The following is a 21,346-nucleotide window of genomic DNA, read 5'->3' on the forward strand; positions in this document are numbered from 1 at the left end:
CCTTTACCCACCAGACAGTGGAATAAAGTGGGCTTAATGAGCCAATGCTTTTTTCTGCTTCTGGTTTAAAATATATGAATAGCACGGATCAGGGATTACCACAGGTTTGGGAGGGGGTGGTCCCTGATAGAGTTTTAATTTAGCATTCCTAAGTAATTATAATCTCCTATAATGTTTCACAATAATGCCTCAATATTTCTTAGCAACATGAGGCAAGCTATTACGCTCAAGTGTGTTTTATAGCTAAAGGAATAAAAATCAAGTGACCTGAAAAAAATCGGCTAGTAATTTGCCCAAGGTCACAAATAAATGAGCAGCATATCCAGGAATAAGTATTTAATTTCCTAATTCTGATCTCCTTTAGATAATCATTTTCTCCCCAGCTCTTCATAACTTCTCAAAACCCAACAATCATAAGTTATTCTACACTGTGTTACTTCTCAGGATACCCAGACTCCAAAGTGGTGTGTATTCTGTGACATAGTAACAAGGACTTGCAGCAAAAAAGAATATATATTTATAGTGAATGCTATCTTAGCTATCAAAATATTATTCAGTATTCTCAAGCTGTTTACCAAATCCCTTATCGAGAAATGAATTGAGCTGGTTTTAAATCTCATTTTTCATCACCATGAATTGAGTAGATGGATCCTATTCGAAGACTCCTATCCCATAAATAAGAGAATCATATGTATTAAATCCAAATGATGATTTAACAATCTCTCCAGCACATCTCCAAGACACCAGGTAAATGCAGAAACTTTGCATCGCTGGATTTGTTTTTGTGAATAAATGGAGCAAAAGCCCCGATGCATTCGTTTCCATGAAATAACACAATTTATGCCATTTTGCACTCAATTCCACACTCTACTCCCATCTAATTCCAATACAACCACTTCCAACCGGTCTATGGATATATACAGTATTAGGTATTTAAATGTATGTTTCTGTCACTGCCATTCATTTATTTATTAAGCCTACAAACACTCACTGGGTGCTTACTAAATGCCAGAAGCCCTGCCACCCATGGAGCATACCACTGTCTAGGAAAGGAGAGACAAATATTTTGAGATGCAATTATTTAAAGGACAATTATGATAAGTGCTTCAAAAGCTAACACTTTAAGAATATAGAGCATCGGGCTTCCCTGGTAGCACAGTGGTTGACAGTCTGCCTGCCAATGCAGGGGACATGGGTTCATGCCCTGGTCCGGGAGGATCCCACATGCCGCGGAGCGGCTGGGCCTGTGAGCCATGGCCGCTGAGCCTGCGCGTCCGGAGCCTGTTCTCCGCAACGGGAGAGGCCACAACAGTGAGAGGCCCACGTACCGCCAAAAAACAAAAAAAACAAAAAAAAACCCACATGTTTGTATGCAATAAAGGAAAGTTGAGATAAATTTACAACAGATGCAAAAACAAGTCTATCCAAGGGGAAATAATCAACTGCATTCCAGCTACTTTGCATTTTTATGGATAAAGAATCATTTGCATTACTACCTTTTTCTACAACTCACTGAGTTGTACAGTAGCTCAAAGATGATGGAAAGCAGATAACCCAGATGGCTGAGCTGACAGGACTCCCACTAATTTTTCTGCTCATTGTAAAGTCTTTCGCAGTTATTCCTAACTCAGATAATAATGACTTGGCAAAGGGGGGTGTCAGAAAAGATGGAGAAAAATGGACAGTGTTAATGTTGAATGTATATGGCTCTAGAATCAACAAGATTTGGCACTTGAGACTTTGGCTGGGGGCGGGGGGTGGGGGGTGGGGTGCCTCAAGAAGGAGATGTCCAGGGGAGGAATTTAAAACAAATTCCTAAATGGCAGAAGATGCCATCAGTGGCTGTTTGGATTTCTCAGCACAGGGGCACTATTGCTCTGTAGAGGGACTCATACTGCACAGAAGAAGCGGACGCAGTCAATAATTATATTTTAAAGTCCATCAAAATATACCAAAGGCCATGGATAAAAAAGAAATGAAATAAAATCTGTTCCCCTCAATAGGATTTTTTTTTCTCTTGCTAGCCTCTGGATTACTTACTGACACCATGCCCAGATACAACCTTATCCCAACTCAGGAAGAGTCTGTGGGGAGTTTATGGAAATCTCCCAGTTTTAGAACTATTATTCCCTTTCCCAATCACCAGCATGGAAACAGCCAGACTTACGGAATTAAAACAGCCAGAGGAAAGGAAAAAAGTGGCTGAAGTTTAGTGTGACTGCTATGAGCTCTCCTTTTTTTATATATCCAAATAGTCCTAATTCCTTTGATAAATGTGTTCTAGACCCATCCTACTTTCCTTCTAGACTTTGATTTCTTACTAGAAGTAATCTGAAAGGAAATGTTTCCAGGGTCAGCTCTACTTTGACATTTTTCTCCAAACAAAACAAGCTTTTAACAGTGGCCTTAATAAAAAATTGTTCTTGAAAAAAAATCTAATAGTGGCCTTAATAAAAATTGTTCTTGAAAAACAACAACAACAAGCTTTTAGCTTCCATGTCAGTTTATATAACTGGACCTGTTACTAAAAATGATAACATTACCTGGTCTTTTCATTGTCTTGGTAATAATTACAAGCTTCCTGGGGCAAAGAATTTACATGGGACTTAAAGACCTCATTTAATATTACAAAATAACATATACATTATAAATGTATAAATGTAAATATCAAGTTCACTAAATAAACTATTCTAGTACTACTGGACTTTGTGTTCAGGTCTTTTTAAAGATATCAATGACCCGTGACAAATATTGAGATACTTCTTGAGAGAATTAGGCTGGGTACAGGACCCAAATGGTCAACAGATACTGAGAACCGTTCGGTGGAAAAGAAGTCACAGGACAATAACTGCAGTGAGGATATTTTTAAAGCTCAGAGTGAAGGAGCACCTGGGCAGCACTGAGTTCAAGGTTCTAACTTTGCATGTATCAATAATGGCTGTGGACCTGGAAATGACGTGGATCTGCTGGGCGATGCCCCAGTTCAAAAGTCTATCACGTGCTGTCAAGGTAATGTCTTGTCTGAGCCAAATTCATGGCAATAATGATAAGGTTAAACATTTTCAATTATTCTTTCTCAATTGTCTAAAATCTCAATTGTCTAAAAATCTCTATTCTCCTACTTTCCCCCTTTTTGTGTTCTATCATACTGTCTACCTCTCTCTTGTCTCACAGAACAGGAACAAAAGTAATTCACCTAGTTTCAAATGTTCCCTAAATGTAGGTCTACCAAGACTATGAAGCTTTCAAATCGGTCTTCAAAATCAGTTCTAAGGTAATTCTTCCCCAATGACTCAAATAAGCTCTAAAAACTAGGTCTGCTTAACTTGCTCTACCTAGAAAATGACCATATTATCCTCAGTAATAGTCAGAATGGATAATCTTACACAACTGAGCACCCATGAAACCCTTGGGATAAAATATCTCATGTCCAGACCCTTTTAGTTCCTAAAATTATGTTGCCCATAATCTGGTCACACGAAGATAGATACTTCAAAAAGTTTTCAATAATGTTGAATCTAAAGCACCCAGATGTTACCGGTGCCTCTTGAACAAAACAAATAAAAATTTACCAAAAAACACCTATGTCTGCTTTGGAATAATCCTACACATAAAACCACCAATTAAGAGAGTAATTCTTCTTCTTGACCCTCTGTCAAAGTCAGGCAGTTTTCACATTCCTTACATTCTCAGAAGCAAGATAAAATAGCCCTCAACAAAAACTTGCAAAACCTAAAAATACATTGCAATCAGATAACCAATTGTAAATAGTGGGATGTGGAACAATTTTTAAACTGCACTGTTACTCAAAGCAATCCTAAAACATTCTCATTTTGCCTCAAAGAAATACCAATGTTTATTTTCCTGGCCTCTGCAACCTTCTCAAATAGAAAAATATGAAATGTTTGAATTTAAAGCCCCATAATGGGTCTCTCTTTATTTTATCTTGCTATAGTGTAGTTCTATAATCCATTAACCTGAAAATTCTCCTCCCGTCTCAGATTTAGAGGACAAAATTCCAACTCCAATAACCAGTGGATAATTATATCAGAACAAGTTTAAAAATAGCACTATCAATTTCTCTCTTCAGGATTCTCTGTCCCTAAAAAATATTGATCAAAACATTGATTATGTTCCAGGTGGGTTAGAAATGCTGAGATAGAACAGATTTGGGGGAAATAAGTGAGGAAGTTCACAAAAAAAGAAACCCAGGGCAGATAAGCATTATGAGCCATGAGTATGACAATCCCTAAACATTTCTACATGAGGCAGAAAGGCCACCTGAATGATACCAACTTGCTTTTAACCAGGCAAAAATGAAATCATCATCTTTTTAGCTCAGTTAACACGAAATTTCCCCCATGAGATATTATTTCCTAAATGTACCAAGAATTCACAGAGTCCAAAGCAGCACACTGTCACCTTGGTATCTAGAGAATGGTAGGTAAAAATAAAGAGCTGTTTGTACCATGAACTGTTTACACCAGAATTTCCATTTAAACATATTATAGAGAGAATAAAGGAAAAATAAACGTATCTGCACACTCAGAAGATTTCTGTTAGGTCAACATTTCATGGGGAAAACTCACTGCACCTCCAACCAAACTCCATCAACCAGAATGAGACATCTGAATCATCAAAGTTTTTGAAATACTCTGTTACCTTTGAAAATCGAGCATTTATCCATTTGGTAAAAGTTTTCTTCTGCACGTCATTGTGTTCATCTGTGGGAGGGAAAAGGAGAGAGAGGGAAACGTATGAGAGCGTGTACCTTTACTCAGGGTGCTAAATAAGATTATCTCCATCCTGGAGAGTTTTAAATTGTCTATTAGTAGAGTTCATGAGGCCCAATGATCCACAGCTAATGAAGAAGGGATGGCTGACGAGTTCAGCATGTACGGAGCCTGCTAACGAATGCCTGTAGCAGAGGGAGACCCGGGCACCTTCCCAGGAAGCTGGCCTTCTCACTCCACACCTCGGCATATTACCACCAGCCATTAAACCCACATCCGTGAGGAAAGAATCAGGACTTTAGTTTCAAAGTATTATATGCGATACTTTCTGTTGCGTTTTGTTTAAGTGCAGTTTCAGCATGATAAAAATGCTGTAGAACATTCAACACAAAAATCAAAGCTATCCTTTAGCAACTAAGAAACTCGTGATTTCCCTCCTTTTCATACAAGTCCTACACCCTCCAAAACAAACACTACTATAAGGTTTATAGCCAATTCCATAACCCGTTTTCCTGTAGTAAGACTGACAGGACAAAGTTTTAACGATCTATAAAAGCAATCTACACATTTTACAAGCCGAGAAATCAGAGTAGTTTTTTTTTAAAAAATGACCAACTTTGGTCTGGATTACAAATTCATTTTCCAGGCCACACAAATAAAAACTGACCTTACGAAACTAAAGCATCCTGAACTTCTTGGAGATGGTCAGAGTGACTTAGTTAGGTATAAGGAAGCCATGTAAAAGGGGAATAAGTAACACTTACAAGGGCATTGCGGGGATTTGCGGATGTAAGTGGAAAACACTTGGGAAGGAGCTGGCATTGAGCTCTTTGTTGTTGTTCTAGTCATAATTATTATTATAGTATATATGTGAACAAGGCAGATAAATATCCATATTACCCCTTCTGTTACTTCTAATCATATCCTCTTCAACTGCTCCCCAATTCTCTGTTAAAACTAGCAGAGTCATTGTTGGCTTAAATCCTACAAGGCAGCATGTTAACAGTCCCTGAGTAGTTCTGAAAGCTACGTAAGGCATATTTGGAACGGCGCAGAAAGCTGTGGTTCTGTCTGTATATATACACGCTGCTTGTTCCACTACCGTGCATACTGCCAAGCTGCTTCCCACGTGATAACAGCAAAATAATAAGAGAGAAGGCTCAAGTGTGTTCTGCCCTCAACGCATCAGTTTCAAAGGGCTGCCTTCAACCCAGACCTCCTCACTCATCCCTAATAGCATAATTAGACGTTGACCCACTACTTCACTAAGTTAGTGGTATCTTTGGGCCTTACTCTGTTCGGGAAGGAGAGTTTGTAATTAAAAGGTCACTCCTGGAATAAATATAGCAGCAGCGTCAGAAAAGAGTACACTTCTACAGATCCATAAAGGTAACTGGAGACTGACTCTGAGACACAAAGGGGGCAAGTGGATGAAAAACAAAACGGCTCTCTAAGAAAATTCATGTTGCTAATTGTGCTAAGAGGTGGCCTTCCTTCCAGAAAGGACAAGACAGTCAGCATCAGCCTCGATTTCAGGCTTTCTACCATCTGATCAATGCCACATATAAGCCATTTATTAACCAAGAGGATTTGTTGACACACTCTGAATGTCTCAGCCTTGACCATCACACCCGAGAGAGACAGAGCTGAGATTATATGTAGTATATAAAGCAGGAAGACACATCAACCTGCAGAGTGCTATAGTAGCCCCACCAATATGAATTTAATATTAAATATCAGTCTTCAGAGTACTTGGAAAATCCAATAATTTTGCTATGAACAAAAATATATATAAAGGTCATAAATATTAAATTCTCCTAATTCTGTAAAATTCATACAATTTAATAAGTTTTACCATAAAATGGGGGAAATTTTGAAAACTAAATTTTATTTTACATTTTATATTCATTTTTCTATATTTCTGCATTTTATTTTTTCTTAACCTCTTTTCCAAGCATTTAACCTTCTTATTTTCAAAAACATATTAAAATATCTAATACTGGGTTCCTCTCTAGAGATAGTGTGAACCAAGAAATGAGTACCTGTCACCTTAGCAAATGATAACTAAGAACCTTCAATTGTATCACATATAGAATGAGATCAAATTTTAAAAATAGGTTCCCATCATACAGAGATGTTTATAAAAATTAGAAGGTAATGTTTCTATGATAGTCTTTATCTTAGGGTCAAAGTCTGAATATGAGTCTAAGGAAATGATATGAAATAAAGTGTTGGCTTGTAAAAGATAAATTGTCTGGCATTCAAACTTTTCAAAAGTACTCCAAAATATATAAACACTCTGCTTTATTCATTTTCCTGGTACAGTTAAAGGGGGAAAAAGGGATTTATATCTCAATAAGCCTTTAGTTCACATTTCCCTTTTCTCAGACACACACACACACACACACACACACACACACACACACACACACACACACACACACACACACACACACACACACACACACACACACACCTCCTATCTTCTACCAGACAGGAATTCAGTAAAAGACAGGAATTAGCCTGCAGCTTTTCAATTATGAGATTTTTAAAATGTAACAAATCTGAACACTTACTGGTACAGAACTGCCCTCCACACCACAAAAAATTATGCTAACAACCTTGGTCCAGGTCTCTGTTTCAGGGAGGCAAGAATTTGCTAGCAAAGTGATAGCAGGACTTAAAATCCTAAATCCCACTATTCTGATTGATCATTTTGCCCTCCTAGAAATTTATACCAAATTTCAAGTCTCAAATTTGTTCAACTCTCCATTATCAAATCAATTAGTTATTCTGATGTTTCCAAAATAAAAATGTGTAAGCAGACAACACAAATTTATATATAACTGGATTATTTATATATGCACTAAGTAAGTGTAATTTACATGCTAAATATATTCTTTCAGGATTCCAAACAAATGTTTTCTTTAGATTTGGATTTTTTAAAAAAAACATTTCGTTTCTAAAAGCCTTTCGTGGCTTAGTAAATCTTACCCATAAATGACCTTTCTCTATTAGGGGGACAAACACGGCACTGAACTAGGAGAAGAAAAATGTGTTAAATCCCTTAAGGCTGATTTTCCAAATTCTTCCTCTAAATATTTTGCTCTTCTTAAAACGCTTCTGACAAGCTCACACAGATCCAAGGGCCGCTGCCCAGCTTGGAATTTTATTTCTGTGATGGGTAAGAGAAGTGAAGCAAGAAACATCAACAATACCGCCTGATGAAATCTTCAAGGAAACTAGTTCAAATTGTTTTTTCACTTCACCAGCTCAAATGCACATCAAAAATTCTTTTAGCAGAACCTAGCAACAAATGTCAATTTAAATCTTAATCTGGAAATGTGGCAGGGAAATTAGGAGTCGTTTCCCCTATGAAAACACACAAGTCTCAGGAACATGTATACCACCATTAAAACTCTACTACAGGGCTTCCCTGGTGGCACAGTGGTTGAGAGTCTGCCTGCCAACGCAGGGGACACGGGTTCGTGCCCTGGTCTGGGAAGATCCCACATGCCGCGGAACGGCTGGGCCCATAAGCCACGGCCGCTGAGCCTGCGCGTCCGGAGCCTGTGTTCCGCAACGGGAGAGGCCACAACAGTGAGAGGCCCGCGTACCGCAAAAAAAGAAAAAAAAAAAAAAAAAGATGTAACTCCCAGCACATTGTTAAGCAGCTGCAAATCTAGATCATTCGATTAATAGAAAATGTCTCTTCTATTCCCTTAATGGCAAAACTAGTCCTCACTGTCAAACTAATCAGCTAAATTAGACATAATTTCTGACATGGGAAGTCTGACTTTAGTTTTCTATTTAAAAACCGAGTTCAGATTTTAAATATTCCATAATAAAGAAACTACAATTTAAAAAATTAAAATAAAATAAAAACCATGTTCAGGGAATTCCCTGGCGGCCCAGTGGTTAGGAGGTTAGGGCTCGGCGCTTTCACTGCCAAGGCCCAGGTTCAATCCCTAGTCAGGGAGCTACGATCCTGCAAGCAGCAAGGTACAGCCAAATAAATAAATTAATTAAAATTTTTAAAACTAAAAAAAATTAAAACCACATTCATATGTACTCCAGGGCAAAAGCTCACTTTAGAATTCTCATTCTAAGGTAGGTGGGTGGATAGATGGTTGGATGGATGGTCGGACGGAAGGGGGATACAAAGCCTTGCCTCAGATGTAGTAAGGCACTGACTTCTTTTTTATTTTTTTTTGCGGTACACGGGCCTCTCATTGCTGTGGCCTCTCCCGTTGCGGAGCACGGGCTCCGGACGCGCAGGCTCAGCGGCCATGGCTCACGGGCTCAGCCGCTCTGCATCATGTGGGATCTTCCCGGACCGGGGCACAAACCTGTGTCCCCTGCATTGGCAGGTGGACTCTCAACCACTGTGCCACCAGGGAAGCCCCGGCACTGACTATTTTAGTAATTCTTAAGGAAGTGTTCTTTGCTTTACATTTTGAAACTGCCCCCTTGTTTGGTGCCTCAAACTAATGCAGCACAGTAAGATTTGGGGAGGGTGAGAGGTGTGTCTTTCTCTTGTAAACTGCAGGAGGGGAATCCTGAAAGGAAAGGTGGGAAAGCAGAAGGCCGGTACCTAAGATGCCTCCTCAAGTTGCTTAAACAACCTGGAAAAGCTGGCCACAAGGGGACACACATATTCCAGTGTGCAAACCACTCTAGGGGCTCATAGTTGTCCCAACCCAAGAAAACACTCCAGAGATGGTGAGCTGTAATTTAATTAGAAAGGCTAAACTCCAGAGGTGGCCACTAAAAAGGCATCAATTATCTGTGCCGCCATTAACACCAGAGCCTTTGTTAATTAATTTAATGAATGTGAGAAATGTGCTTTTACTGAGGCTTGAGAACTGGCATAATTAGAAGATTAGAAACAATCTCCCACTGGTGAATTTAGTGTTATTCAATGCATGTGAATTGGCCAAAATATTTTATAGACATGTCCCAGCATCGATTAAACAATAAAATCTAGCAAGTCTAGGAGGCTAGATCCCTTAAGGCCCTGTGTTCAGCCATTAGCTGGGAGGATTCTAGTTACCCGATGCTGTCTATAAGTCTAACTAAATCTTTTCTCTAAAACAGCATTGTCCAGTAGAAATATACATAATTTTAAATTTTTTCGTAGCCACTTTAAAATAAGAGGTAAAAATAATTTTAGTAATATTTAACCCAATACATCAAAATATTGCCATTTCAACATATACTCAATTTACTTTACTGATATCTTACATTCTTTTTTCTTACTGTCTTTGAAATTCAGTGTGTATTTCACACTTATAGCACATCTTAGCTTGGACTAGTCACAGCAGCCTTCACACTGCATTGTACAGCTCTAGAATATTGCTGCATTTCCTGCAACTAAAACCTTCATGTCCTTCAAAAGGACAGAGAGCCTTGGCTTTCCAAGCTCATGAAACAGGCTGCATGAAATTTTTTTTCAGCCTGCTTGCTAATATGCACAGCAGGTTTGGTCTGAAAGTTGCCTTCATTATAACCCTGATAGTAGGACAATGGATACCCTTCACACCCCACTTTTAAGCACAGGGGGCTAATGTTACTGAGCAAAACTATAGCAAAAATTAATGGTTGTGCATAACCAAATTGGTTTTGTCCATTTTGTAAGACTTTCGCCTGGAGGGGTGGGATAGGGAGGGTGGGAGGGAGGGAGACGCAAGAGGGAAGAGATATGGGAACATATGTATATGTATAACTGATTCACTTTGTTATAAAGCAGAAACTAACACACCATTGTAAAGCAATTATACCCCAATAAAGATGTTAAAAAAAAAATTTTTTAAAAAGAATAGGAAATATTTCTTTCTTATATTCATCATTTAAAGTTTTATATTTCCTACTCTTTTAATGAAAATTAGTTGTTCACCTATTTTGTAGAAAACACTGTGCAAAGAAACAGATGGTGACATTTACTGAGCATCAGACCAACTATATTGGTCCCAAAAGAGATCCAAGTGCTGCCTTCAGAAAGCTATCAAGGGGAGGTGTGTGAAGAGTTTTGGGAGAAGGGTGTGAGACAAGTACATAAATAACAGATGGACAACTATAGCTAATATATTAGGTACAGATACACTTATAAATTCAGAGGAAAAATGTTTCTTCTCGATGGAAGTGAAGAGGAGGTCAGAGAAGAATTCAAGGACTAAATTGCATTTGAATTAGGCCTTGAATAGATATGTTAAAGGCATATAAAAATTGTTAAAAGGGGCATTTATGGAAAAGAACAGCTGAAGCAAAGTCCTAAAGGCATGAAAAGAACAGGACAGGCAGACAAAAATGTGAGTTGTTTCTCTGGCTGGATGGCTTTAGACCAGAGTTGCAATGCCACTGAATTTTGGAAATAGACTGCAGCTAGACTGTGGAGGATTTTGAATATCAAGCTGAGGGTTCAAACAAGCAAGCAATGTTGGCCACTGACTTTTACTGAGCCAAGGAGTGACACAATCAGAAGTGTCCTGTAGTTGAGTTTAACATGAAAACTAGATTTAGTAGGAAAGGAGACTGGGAGAGAGGAAGCTAGTTTGAGGTATATTATAATCTCCCATACTAGATATCTGAAAGCCTGAAGTAGTGGAGTAGCAATGAGATCAGAAAAAAAGGGATGGATGCAAGAAGTACAGAGTTTTAGAGGTAAGGTTGCCAGGACTTGACTACTAAATTAGCACAAGGGTAATGAAGGAGAAAGAGAGTCCAAAAAATTCCCAGGCTTTTAGGTTAACTTGAAGGATGACAGTGCTTCTCTACTTAAAAAAAAACAAAAAACAAAAAAAAAACATAAGAACAGCACAGGAAAAGAAATGGATTAGGAAAGGAAGTTCTCCTTTGCACCTAATGAATTAGAGATTAGCAGGATATTTGGGTGAAGATACCAAGCAGAACCAGAGCAAATGAGAGAAGGTCTTCACGTGGAGGAGACCACCCCAGAAGCTCAAGTTTTCAGAAGAAAGACATAGTCCACCGCGTTAAAGCAAGCTACTGGAGGATCTGGGGGGAAATGAGGCCTGAAAATAGAAAAGTGAACTTAACCCCTAAGACCCAGATGGCATGCGATGTTGTGAGGGAACAGGGAAGCTGGCTTTGGGCTGGCAGACATGTAAATTATTACAAGTTTCCTGGGACAATATAACTACACTGATATTAACATACTTTTAAATTTTATAACCATTGACCCAGAAATTCTGGAAATTTATCTTAAGGAAATCATTAGATACACAAATATTTAGATATCTTTAAAAGGATGTTCTTCAAAGCACACTTGATAATTGAAAAAAATTGTTAATCTAAATGTCCATCCTTGGGGATTATTTAGAAGCATATTTTCATACATAAATACAGCCGTCAAAAATGATACTAGAGAAGAAAATAAAGATATGGAAGGATTTTTCATAATATATTAAGGAATAAAAATGCAGGTCATCAAAGCACATGGTGCTTCATTTATACAATGTATACATATATGACCAGAAAGGTAAGAGCCAAAATATTAGCACTGTTTATTTCTCAGAAGGTCCTGAGAGATTCTTATATTCTATTTTTATTAACTATATTTGCTAATTTCTGAAATGAGTGTATAACACTCTGTACCATTCTTTTCTTTAAAGCACCCATCCTGCAAAAGTTGTAGTTTTCTCCACTTTAATGTGGACAAGTAGGAAGGTTAGAGAATTTGGCAGCTATAAAAATAAACTGAGCTGAGAGGAGGTCTGTCTGCCTGTCTTGTCTGCCTCGGAGCGGGATGGTGAGAATAGGAGACTTCCATGTATCTGTAATTACATGCAGACAGGAAGGATCTAGGAGGGAGGGAGAGATGTTAGATGCCAACACTGAGTACCCAAGAAGGGCTCCCTTATGGAGCCAAACCCCAGAGGATGAGTGAGAGAAATGTATCAGGATCCATACTCCTAAATTAGATGCAGTTAAGAGCACGTATTTCTAAAAATGAAACTCTCCAGGTTAAGCTGCTTTTACTTATATCTGTCTTTCCAGTGAATTTTCCACTTCAGCCTGAAGAGATAATTGGCTATATGTAAAATAACTGTGCCAAGTCGGCCGATCTCTCCCCGTCTTCTAGTCCATTCACTATGGAAACACTGGTGAAGAGGGAATTGCATCACTTAAAATACACCTTTTGCAATAAAGTATTCCTAGGCAAAATGATCAGCGCACTGATCAGCTATTAAGACGAGAAGACAGAAGAGAAGATTAATGCAAAACATAAAGTTATTGACAGATTACACAAGCTACCTAGACTTTCTCAAAACCTCGTATTTTACTGACTTTCAGAAAAAGAACACATATCTGGGAGAAAAATGAGGAGTATTTGTCCTTTGTTCATAAACTTTAATAACATGCCGTATAAATGCAATTTTTAAATAAGAAAAATAGAGTATTTCAGAAGTAGTTTTTTAAACTTTTTTCTCTATTTTAGAATGTTTTAACATTGAGCCACAACAAGTTAAAACCAAGACGTAAGATAATTTTTTAAAAATGAAGTCATTTTAATAAATTTTCAAAATTGCAAGTCCATTAAAATGCAATCCTTTGCCCAAGATATTTATAATAAGCAGGAAGAACATGACAGAAAGGAACACTGTTTCCCCTTAAAAACTCAGGGGTAGGACTTCCCTGGTGGCGCAGTGGTTAGGAATCTGCCTGCCAATGCAGGGGACACAGGTTCAATCCCTGGTCCGGGAAGATCCCACATGCCGCGGAGCAACTGAGCCCGTGCACCACAACTACTGAGCCTGTGCTCTAGAGTCCGTGAGCCACAACTACTGAGCCCGCATGCCACAACTACTGAAGCCCGGGCACCTAGAGCCCATGCTCTGCAACAAGAGAAGCCACCGCAGTAAGAAGCTCACACACTGCAACAAAGACTAGCCCCCACTTGCCGCAACTAGAGAAAGCCCACGCGCAGCAACTAAGATCTAATGCAGCCAAAAATAAATAAATAAAGAGTAAATTTATAAAACAAAAAACTCAGGGGTAAAGATTTTTCCCACGAAACTCACAGTTAAGAAATCAGCCCATGGGGCTTCCCTGGTGGCATAGTGGTTAAGAATCCGCCTGCCAATTCAGGGGACACGGGTTCAAGCCCTAGTCCGGGAAGATTCCACATGCCGCGAAGCAACTAAGCCCGTACACCACAACTATTGGGCCTGCGCTCTAGAGCCCGCGAGCCACAACTACTGAGCCTGCGTGCCACAACTACTGAAGCCCGCGTACCTAGAGCCTGTGCTCCACAACAAGAGAGGCCACTGCGATGAGAAGCCCAGGCACTGCAACGAAGAGTAGCCCCCACTTCCTGCAACTAGAGAAAGCCCGCGCGTAGCAACAAAGACTCAACACAGCCAAAAATAAATTAATTAATTAAAAAAAGAAAAGAAGAAATCAGCCCATGAAGCACAGCACTGTTTGCTTCAAAGTGTACAAACTGAAAGTTAATGAGTAAAATAATTTAAATATAGCCTTATATTGAAAAATGCATACTCCCTCATTTTCAACTTACATAACTATATAAAAAGTTCACAAGAGTTATTAATAATTTTTATTGAAAAGCTTATTCAGGTAGGGTTGGATAAGGGAGATAAAAGATGAAATCCACAGCATGAACAAAAATGCAAGAAACCACTCCCCCAGCACACTAATGTTATCCTCTATGATCATTTATCCTCTAAGTCACTTTTTTTTTTTTTAATTTTTGGCCACACAGTGCAGGATGTGGGATCTTAGTTCCCCGACCAGGGATCAAACTCGCGCCCCCTGCATTGGAAGCACAGAGACTTAACCACTGGACCGCCTGGAAAGTCCCTATATCACTGTTGAAAATTAGGATCCTGCCTCAAATCAGCACTATCTTTATTTAATAGTCTCTACTGTGGGTCTGATATTTACTTGTCTTTTTTTTGAAAATTTGTAAATTCAATCTATACCATCTCTGGGAATAGCGAAACTTGGTAATTCTTTTCTATATATAATAGATCTTCCTTTCCTTCGTCTTAAATGTACCTCATTAAAGCATCAAAAAGTCTAGATTAATTAAACTTAGTTGAAGATTAATTAATTCAGTTGAAGATTAGAAGAACAATTCTTGTTTGCTCTTCTGAAACAAATGATTTTATAGCCAGTGATTACATCTTCTCTCCACTTTCATGATTTTAGACTGTTAGTCAGTTTTATAAAAACACCAAAAGCATTTGCTCCACGACTTAGGTTTCCTTACTAGACTTCGCTCACTGTAAAATCATTTCTGAAGTAGGAGACTAGAATCTTAGAGAGTAATCCATGTGCACAGTCAACACAGCTTTGCATAGAAAGGATATGTTCTCTGTTTTGTTTCATATTTCCTTTCTAATGACACCCTATAAACTAGAGTTCTTTTACATTGCAGCAACCCAATGGCCAGTGTCTTCTGAGAAACTACAGTTGCCCCTTCTCTTCCATCATCCTAGACATAAAATATAATTCATGATGACAAAGTTTTCTTGAAGTGAGCAAGAGAGTGAATCAAACAAAAAGATTTGGACAGGGCTTCCCTGGTGGCGCAGTGGTTGAGAGTCCGCCTGCCGATGCAGGGGACATGGGTTCGTGCCCCGGTCAGGGAAGATCCCACAGGCTGCGGAGCGGCTAGGCCCATGAGCCATGGCCGCTGAGCCTGCGCGTCCGGAGCCTGTGCTCCGCAACGGGAGAGGCCACAAGAGTGAGAGGCCCGCGTACCGCAAAAAAAAAAAAAAAGATTTGGACAGATAATCTTTCTTCAAAGCATTAGCACTTCCCTCAGGACAAGGGTAAACTAGCAAACCTGACTGAAACTGAGTTAAAAGCACACGCAATAATATGCCCCAAAGAATTGAAAGCAGGATCTTGAAGAAACATCTGCACACCCATATTCATAGCAGTATTATTCACAAGAGCTAAAAAGTGGAAGCAACCCCAGTGTCCACCTATGGATGAATGGACAAAATATGGCATATACTGACAATGGAATAATATTAGCCTTTTAAAATGGAAGAAAATTCTGATACACTGTACAACATGGATAAACCTTGAGGACATTTTGCCAAATGAAATAAGCCAATCACAAAAAGAGAAATACTGCATGATTCCATTTATATGAGGTGCCTACAGTAGTCAGATTTATAAAGACAGAAAGTAGAATGGTGGTTTCCAGAAACTGGGGGGAGACTGGGATTGGGAGTCATTGTTTAATAGGTACAGACTTTCCATTCTGCAAGATAAAATGAGTTATGGAGGTAGATGGTGGTCATAGCTACACAACAATGTAAATGTACTTAATACCACTGTTTACTTAGAAATGGTTACAATGGTAAATTTTATGTTATATGTATTGCACCACAAAAAAAAAAAAATTTAGGGATAAAAAGCACATGCAATAAACATTTTTCGTTTGTTTCAACCCGATTTTCAAAGAAGAAATATTTAGTATGTCTCAACTCATACATTCCCCAATAAGACGAATGAGGAAATTTCACTTGGTTCCAATTTCATCTTTTTTTTTTAACAACTTTATTGGAGTATAAATGCTCTACAATGGTGTGTTAGTTTCTGCTTTAAAACAAAGTGAATCAGCCATACATATAAAAACTATGGAACGCTTCATGAATTTGCATGTCATCCTTGCACAGGGGCCGTGCTAGTCTTCTCTGTATCATTCCAATTTTAGTATATGTGCTGACAAAGTGAGGACCCAATTTCATCTTTTTTTTTTTTTTTTTTTTTTTTTTTTGCGGTACGCGGGCCTCTCACTGTTGTGGCCTCTCCCGTTGAGGAGCACAGGCTCCGGACACGCAGGCTCAGCGGCCATGGCTCACGGGCCCAGCCGCTCCGCGGCATGTGGGATCTTCCCGGTCCGGGGCACAAACCCATGTCCCCTGCATCGGCAGGCGAACTCTTAACCACTGCACCACCAGGGAAGCCCTAAAACTCATATTTTTAACATATTCCTTTGGAATATAAAGTCAGATATTCTGAATTCTAGAATCAGAATTTTCACTATGACCATGCCTCTGGTTATCTCACTCCAGAGGAAAGCATTTGTTCAAACTCACTGTGGTAGATACTGCTGTTTACCTACTCAATCATCCTTTTCCCCTTTCTTGCTTACAAATCTAACCTCATTTTTTTTTCCCCCTTGAAGCAAGATAGCCAGTTATAATACTCACCTCCTCTTGAAACTAAGGATAACCATATGGCCCAGTTGGGGCCGATGGTGAGCCAAAGCCATGTGCATAACTCATTCTGGGATCAGATCCTCCAGCCTCAGTCAAGCCTGCAGCCCTGGTCAACAACTTGACTGCAGCCTCATGAGAGTCCCTTGGCCAGAATCACCTGGCAAAGCCACTCCCAAACTCCTGACCCAGAAAACCTCATGAGACAGTAAATATTTGTTGTTTTAAGCTGCTAAAGCTTGGGGTAATTTGTTATACAGCAATGGATAACTAATACAGATCTGATGCTAAGTTTCAGAGCAATTTGTTATGCAGCAAGAGATAAATAACACAGCACGTATCCAACCGTCAATCTGACACCTGCACTGAGATATCTCACAGACTCATTTCAAACTTAACACATCTGAAACTGAACTGTTGGTCTTCTCTCAAATCAATTCTGTCTCCAGTCTTTCTTAACTCAGTACACAACACCGTAAACTACCCTCTTGTTCATGCCAGGACCCTGAAACCAGTCCTTAGCATTCCACAATCTATCTACTACCACAATCTATCACCAATTTCTGTTGGTCCCAAATTCCTAAATATACTTTAACTCCGCCCACAACTCTTCATCTCCCAGTCATCCCCCAGTCTGAGCTACTGTTATCTCCTGCTTGGAATCCACTAACGTAATACCAATAACCTGACACCATCTCCTAATGTCTGCTCTTGTTCCTTTTCAATCCACTTTCTAAATGCTGGCCAGCTTGACAATGAACTCTGGAACAATTAAATTAACACGGTTTACAAAGCTCTGAATCATCTGACCCCTACCTATGCCAAGTCTAATCTTGCAATACTCTCCCCTCCTCTCAGTAGCTCCAGCCACACTGGCCTTTGTGTTACTCAGATGCACCCAGCCCTTTCCTGCCCCAGGATATTTGCTCATGCTGCTCTGCCTGCTTATAGCCCATTGTCAACCTGCTTAACTCCTATGGCTATTTCAGATCTAATTTTAAACATCTTTTCTTCTGGACCTCCCCAGTCTCTCAAAGTACCCTGTTTTCTTTTCCTTTGCACCCTATACCTATCTCAATTTGATTACCTATTGATTTGTGTAAGTCCATGAGGGCAAGAAAAGTCTACTTTGATTGCCATAGTATATGCAGCTCCCAATACACGTTGTCGATTTTAAAAATTATTGAATGAATGTATTTAATATGTTCATTAAGTCCAAACAAACTGTATATTGACTATAATTCAATCTAGACTTATAAATTGTCCACTTCAATAAAAGAACATGATTCTATTATATCTATGGCCTTTTCATCCCTCTGCAAAATTCTAAAACCACGATCACTGAGATAACCCAGATTTTCTTTCTCATTTCCTCTTTTCCACGTGTCTAAAGATTTTATTATGAGCAGAGAGTGAAAATGTGACTTCTAGAAACACTGAAAAGAAGAAAAGCCATAATTAAAAGAGTGCCTAAAGGCAGACAAGAAAAGCAATTCTAAAGCTCACTAGAAAATTAAATTGACCCCTGATTCATCTAAATAAGAACATTTTATCCCCCTGTTTAGAGTTTTGATGAACAATCACTTCCCTTTCCAAAGCCTGGCTGATTTGTAAAGGCAGGAGGATCATGACTGCACAAGATTGTTTTTTGATGAAGAAATCAGAGACCTGCTGATGGGAGAACCAAGAAATACTAATAAGGGCAAGCTGGAGCACACGTAAAGCAACCATACCCACTTACTCTCTTCCAGTAAATATTATACTACGCTGACTTGCAACCGGAGAAGAAGTAGGTCTGGAAGCAGACAGCGTGGGTTCTGAGGCCAAGCCACACGCAGGGAGCAGCCCTACAATCATGTCGGCAGCAGCTAACCAGAAAAGAAACTGTGCAGGGCCCTCACGGTGGAAAGAAATAGAAACCACACACGAGTCGTTCTCCCTACATTCATACACACAGACCGTCAGCCCAGCCCCAAGACTACATTCCAAGATCACATGGGTTTACGTACAAACACATAATTGTGCCAAACTTTGATAAACGGCACATATTTTAACTTAACAGATTTATGTGAATACATACTAGTAAACTACAATCTCAATTATAAATACATGTTATAATATATTACACACATGTACACAGAAATTACGGTAAGTTTTTTACTTCACTAAAAGTGCAATTTTAATAAAAGAATTTAACCAAAGACACCTATGGCAGTTGTACACATAATTCCTTAATGTATAAATTACCAGAACTCACCGTTTATTTTTTTTCTAAATAAGAATATAAATAATATAAATATTTAGGACACAATTACTATAGAAATTTTCAAATCAAAACAGTAACCATATATAATGTATTCATATATACATAAATAAGATTTTAGTATTAATACTCATGTTAAACATACAATTTTAAAAAAGGCTGCTACCCCTTGTGTGGCAAGAAAAAAAAGTCATGCCATAAAACTGCCATGCAGAAGGTGGCAACTGTCAGAGACAAGCCTGTGCTCTAGAACAGAAAAGAGGTACCACACACAGCACCCAGGCAGGAACTAGGAAACAAGAATACCAGTTTTTTTTTCTCCTCTCCTTTTTTTTTTAACATCTTTATTGGAGTATAATTGCTTTACAATGCTGTGTTAGTTGCTGCTGTATAACAAAGTGAATCAGCTATACATATACATATATCCCCATATCTCCTCCCTCTTGCGTCTCCCTCCCACCCTCCCTATCCCAGCCCTCTAGGTGGTCACAAAGCACTGAGCTGATCTCCCTGTGCTATGCGGCTGCTTCCCACTAGCTCTCTATTTTACATTTGGTAGTGTATATATGTCCATGCCACTCTCTCACTTCGTCCCAGCTTACCCTTTCCCCTCCCTGTGTCCTCAAGTCCATTCTCTATGTCTGCGTCTTTATTCCTGTCCTGCCCCTAGGTTCTTCAGAACTTTTTTTTTTTTAAGATTCCATATATATGCGTTAGCATACAAAGAATACCAGCTTTAAGGCCATCAAGGGACACACTCCAACCAGCAAGCAAGACCAAAGCATCTAATTGGCAGGGCAACCAGGTGGGTCCCCACTAGGAAAGAGTCAGTGTAACAGCTTTATCAAAGGTCAAAGTGAAGTAGTAAAGCAACAGCCAGGCAAATCAGACTAAGTAGAGATATATAATAATCAAAGACAAGCCAAACAAGGTCACACATTCAAAGAAAGAGCCTGGCCAAAAAAAAAAGTCACCATGACACCCAGCTACAAGGAAACTGAAATGATCTTCTGTTGATATTGATAGTAACAAAATCAGAACATCCTTTAAGCTTGAGGGAGTAAATCTAGAAACACAGCTCAGATCAATTTTAGATCCTCAAATAGGCAGATAATGTACAATTCCCTAGCCATAATCAAATATTCTAACATGTTATAAACCAGAATGTACTAAAGTTTGTATACTTGCATAAATACCATTTAATCCTGAAAACCATGAAATGCTCCCAAGTCTCATCTATTAATAGTTCTAAAAGGATCAGTGTAGAGAATACCATAGACATATTTAGCAAAGTCCAAATGTTATTCCAGATAACTGACTACGTAAAGACTCGATTTTGACATATATTTTAGATAAAATGTTGTCAAAAAACATCCAAGTGTGTTTATGTAAACATGTTGTACTACTGTAAGTCCCATACTATGTAGCTATTGCCCAGAAGGAGAAAAATTACTAGTTTAACAGTGGGAAGAAAAATATTAAAAGGAGATTTCATCAAGATTGAGGAATTCCTCTAGATTATCCTATTCTTGGTTTCTCTGCTTTCTCTTCATCATAAGAGTTGAGTGTGGCCAATCAGATAAATCAAATGAAAGAGAGTAAAAAGAAAAAAAAAATCTATAAATGCCATATGACCTGCCAAGAAGTACTTTATTTTATACTAAGAAGATGCAGTGCAAGCAAATGGAAAAAACACACTCACAATAATTCAAAGGCTTTCCATCACAGAACCTGTTCACAACTGCAGATCTTGAAAAACATTTTACAAGCACCAAACTGCTAACATTTGTGTAATTTGAAGAAAAGAACTAGAAATAATATAAGCACATTACAAGAAATTATCCTTTTATAATAATAATGAAAATAATGATAGCAGTAGAAGTAGTTAATAGGTGCAGAGTTCTTACCATATGAAGGCATGGTACCACTCCCCCTGCATTATCTCATTTTTTTGTCAACTGAGATATAGTTCACATGCCACAAAATCCATACATTTGAAGTGTACAATTCAGCAGTTTTTAGTATATTTGCAAAGTTATGCAACAATCATCACTATCTAATTCCAGAACATTTTCATTATCCCCCATACCCTGTACCCATTATCAGTCATTCCCCATTCCCTCCCCTCCCCG

The 21,346-nt window shown here is 38.8% G+C and overlaps 1 protein-coding gene and 1 non-coding gene across 9 annotated transcripts in view; both read right to left on the bottom strand.

Annotated features, from left to right (window-relative positions):
- UTRN (utrophin) overlaps positions 1-21,346 on the bottom strand; it is a 1,623,662-nt gene that overhangs the window by 1,523,725 nt on the left and 78,591 nt on the right. For all 8 annotated transcript variants that reach the window (XR_007470554.1, XM_049695369.1, XM_049695368.1 and 5 more), the window contains one exon: positions 4,663-4,724. Coding sequence is in view for 7 of the 8 variants with exons in the window: in XM_049695369.1 (XP_049551326.1) it covers positions 4,663-4,724 (62 nt within the window). In the remaining variant the exon portion in view is untranslated. The remainder of the gene's footprint in view (positions 1-4,662; positions 4,725-21,346) is intronic.
- LOC117197197 (U6 spliceosomal RNA) lies at positions 16,364-16,470 on the bottom strand. The gene has a single exon (XR_004477735.2). It is a non-coding gene; the product is annotated as a U6 spliceosomal RNA (small nuclear RNA).

This window comes from Orcinus orca, chromosome 12 (genome assembly GCF_937001465.1).
Source record: "Orcinus orca chromosome 12, mOrcOrc1.1, whole genome shotgun sequence".
Taxonomy (NCBI): domain Eukaryota; kingdom Metazoa; phylum Chordata; class Mammalia; order Artiodactyla; family Delphinidae; genus Orcinus; species Orcinus orca.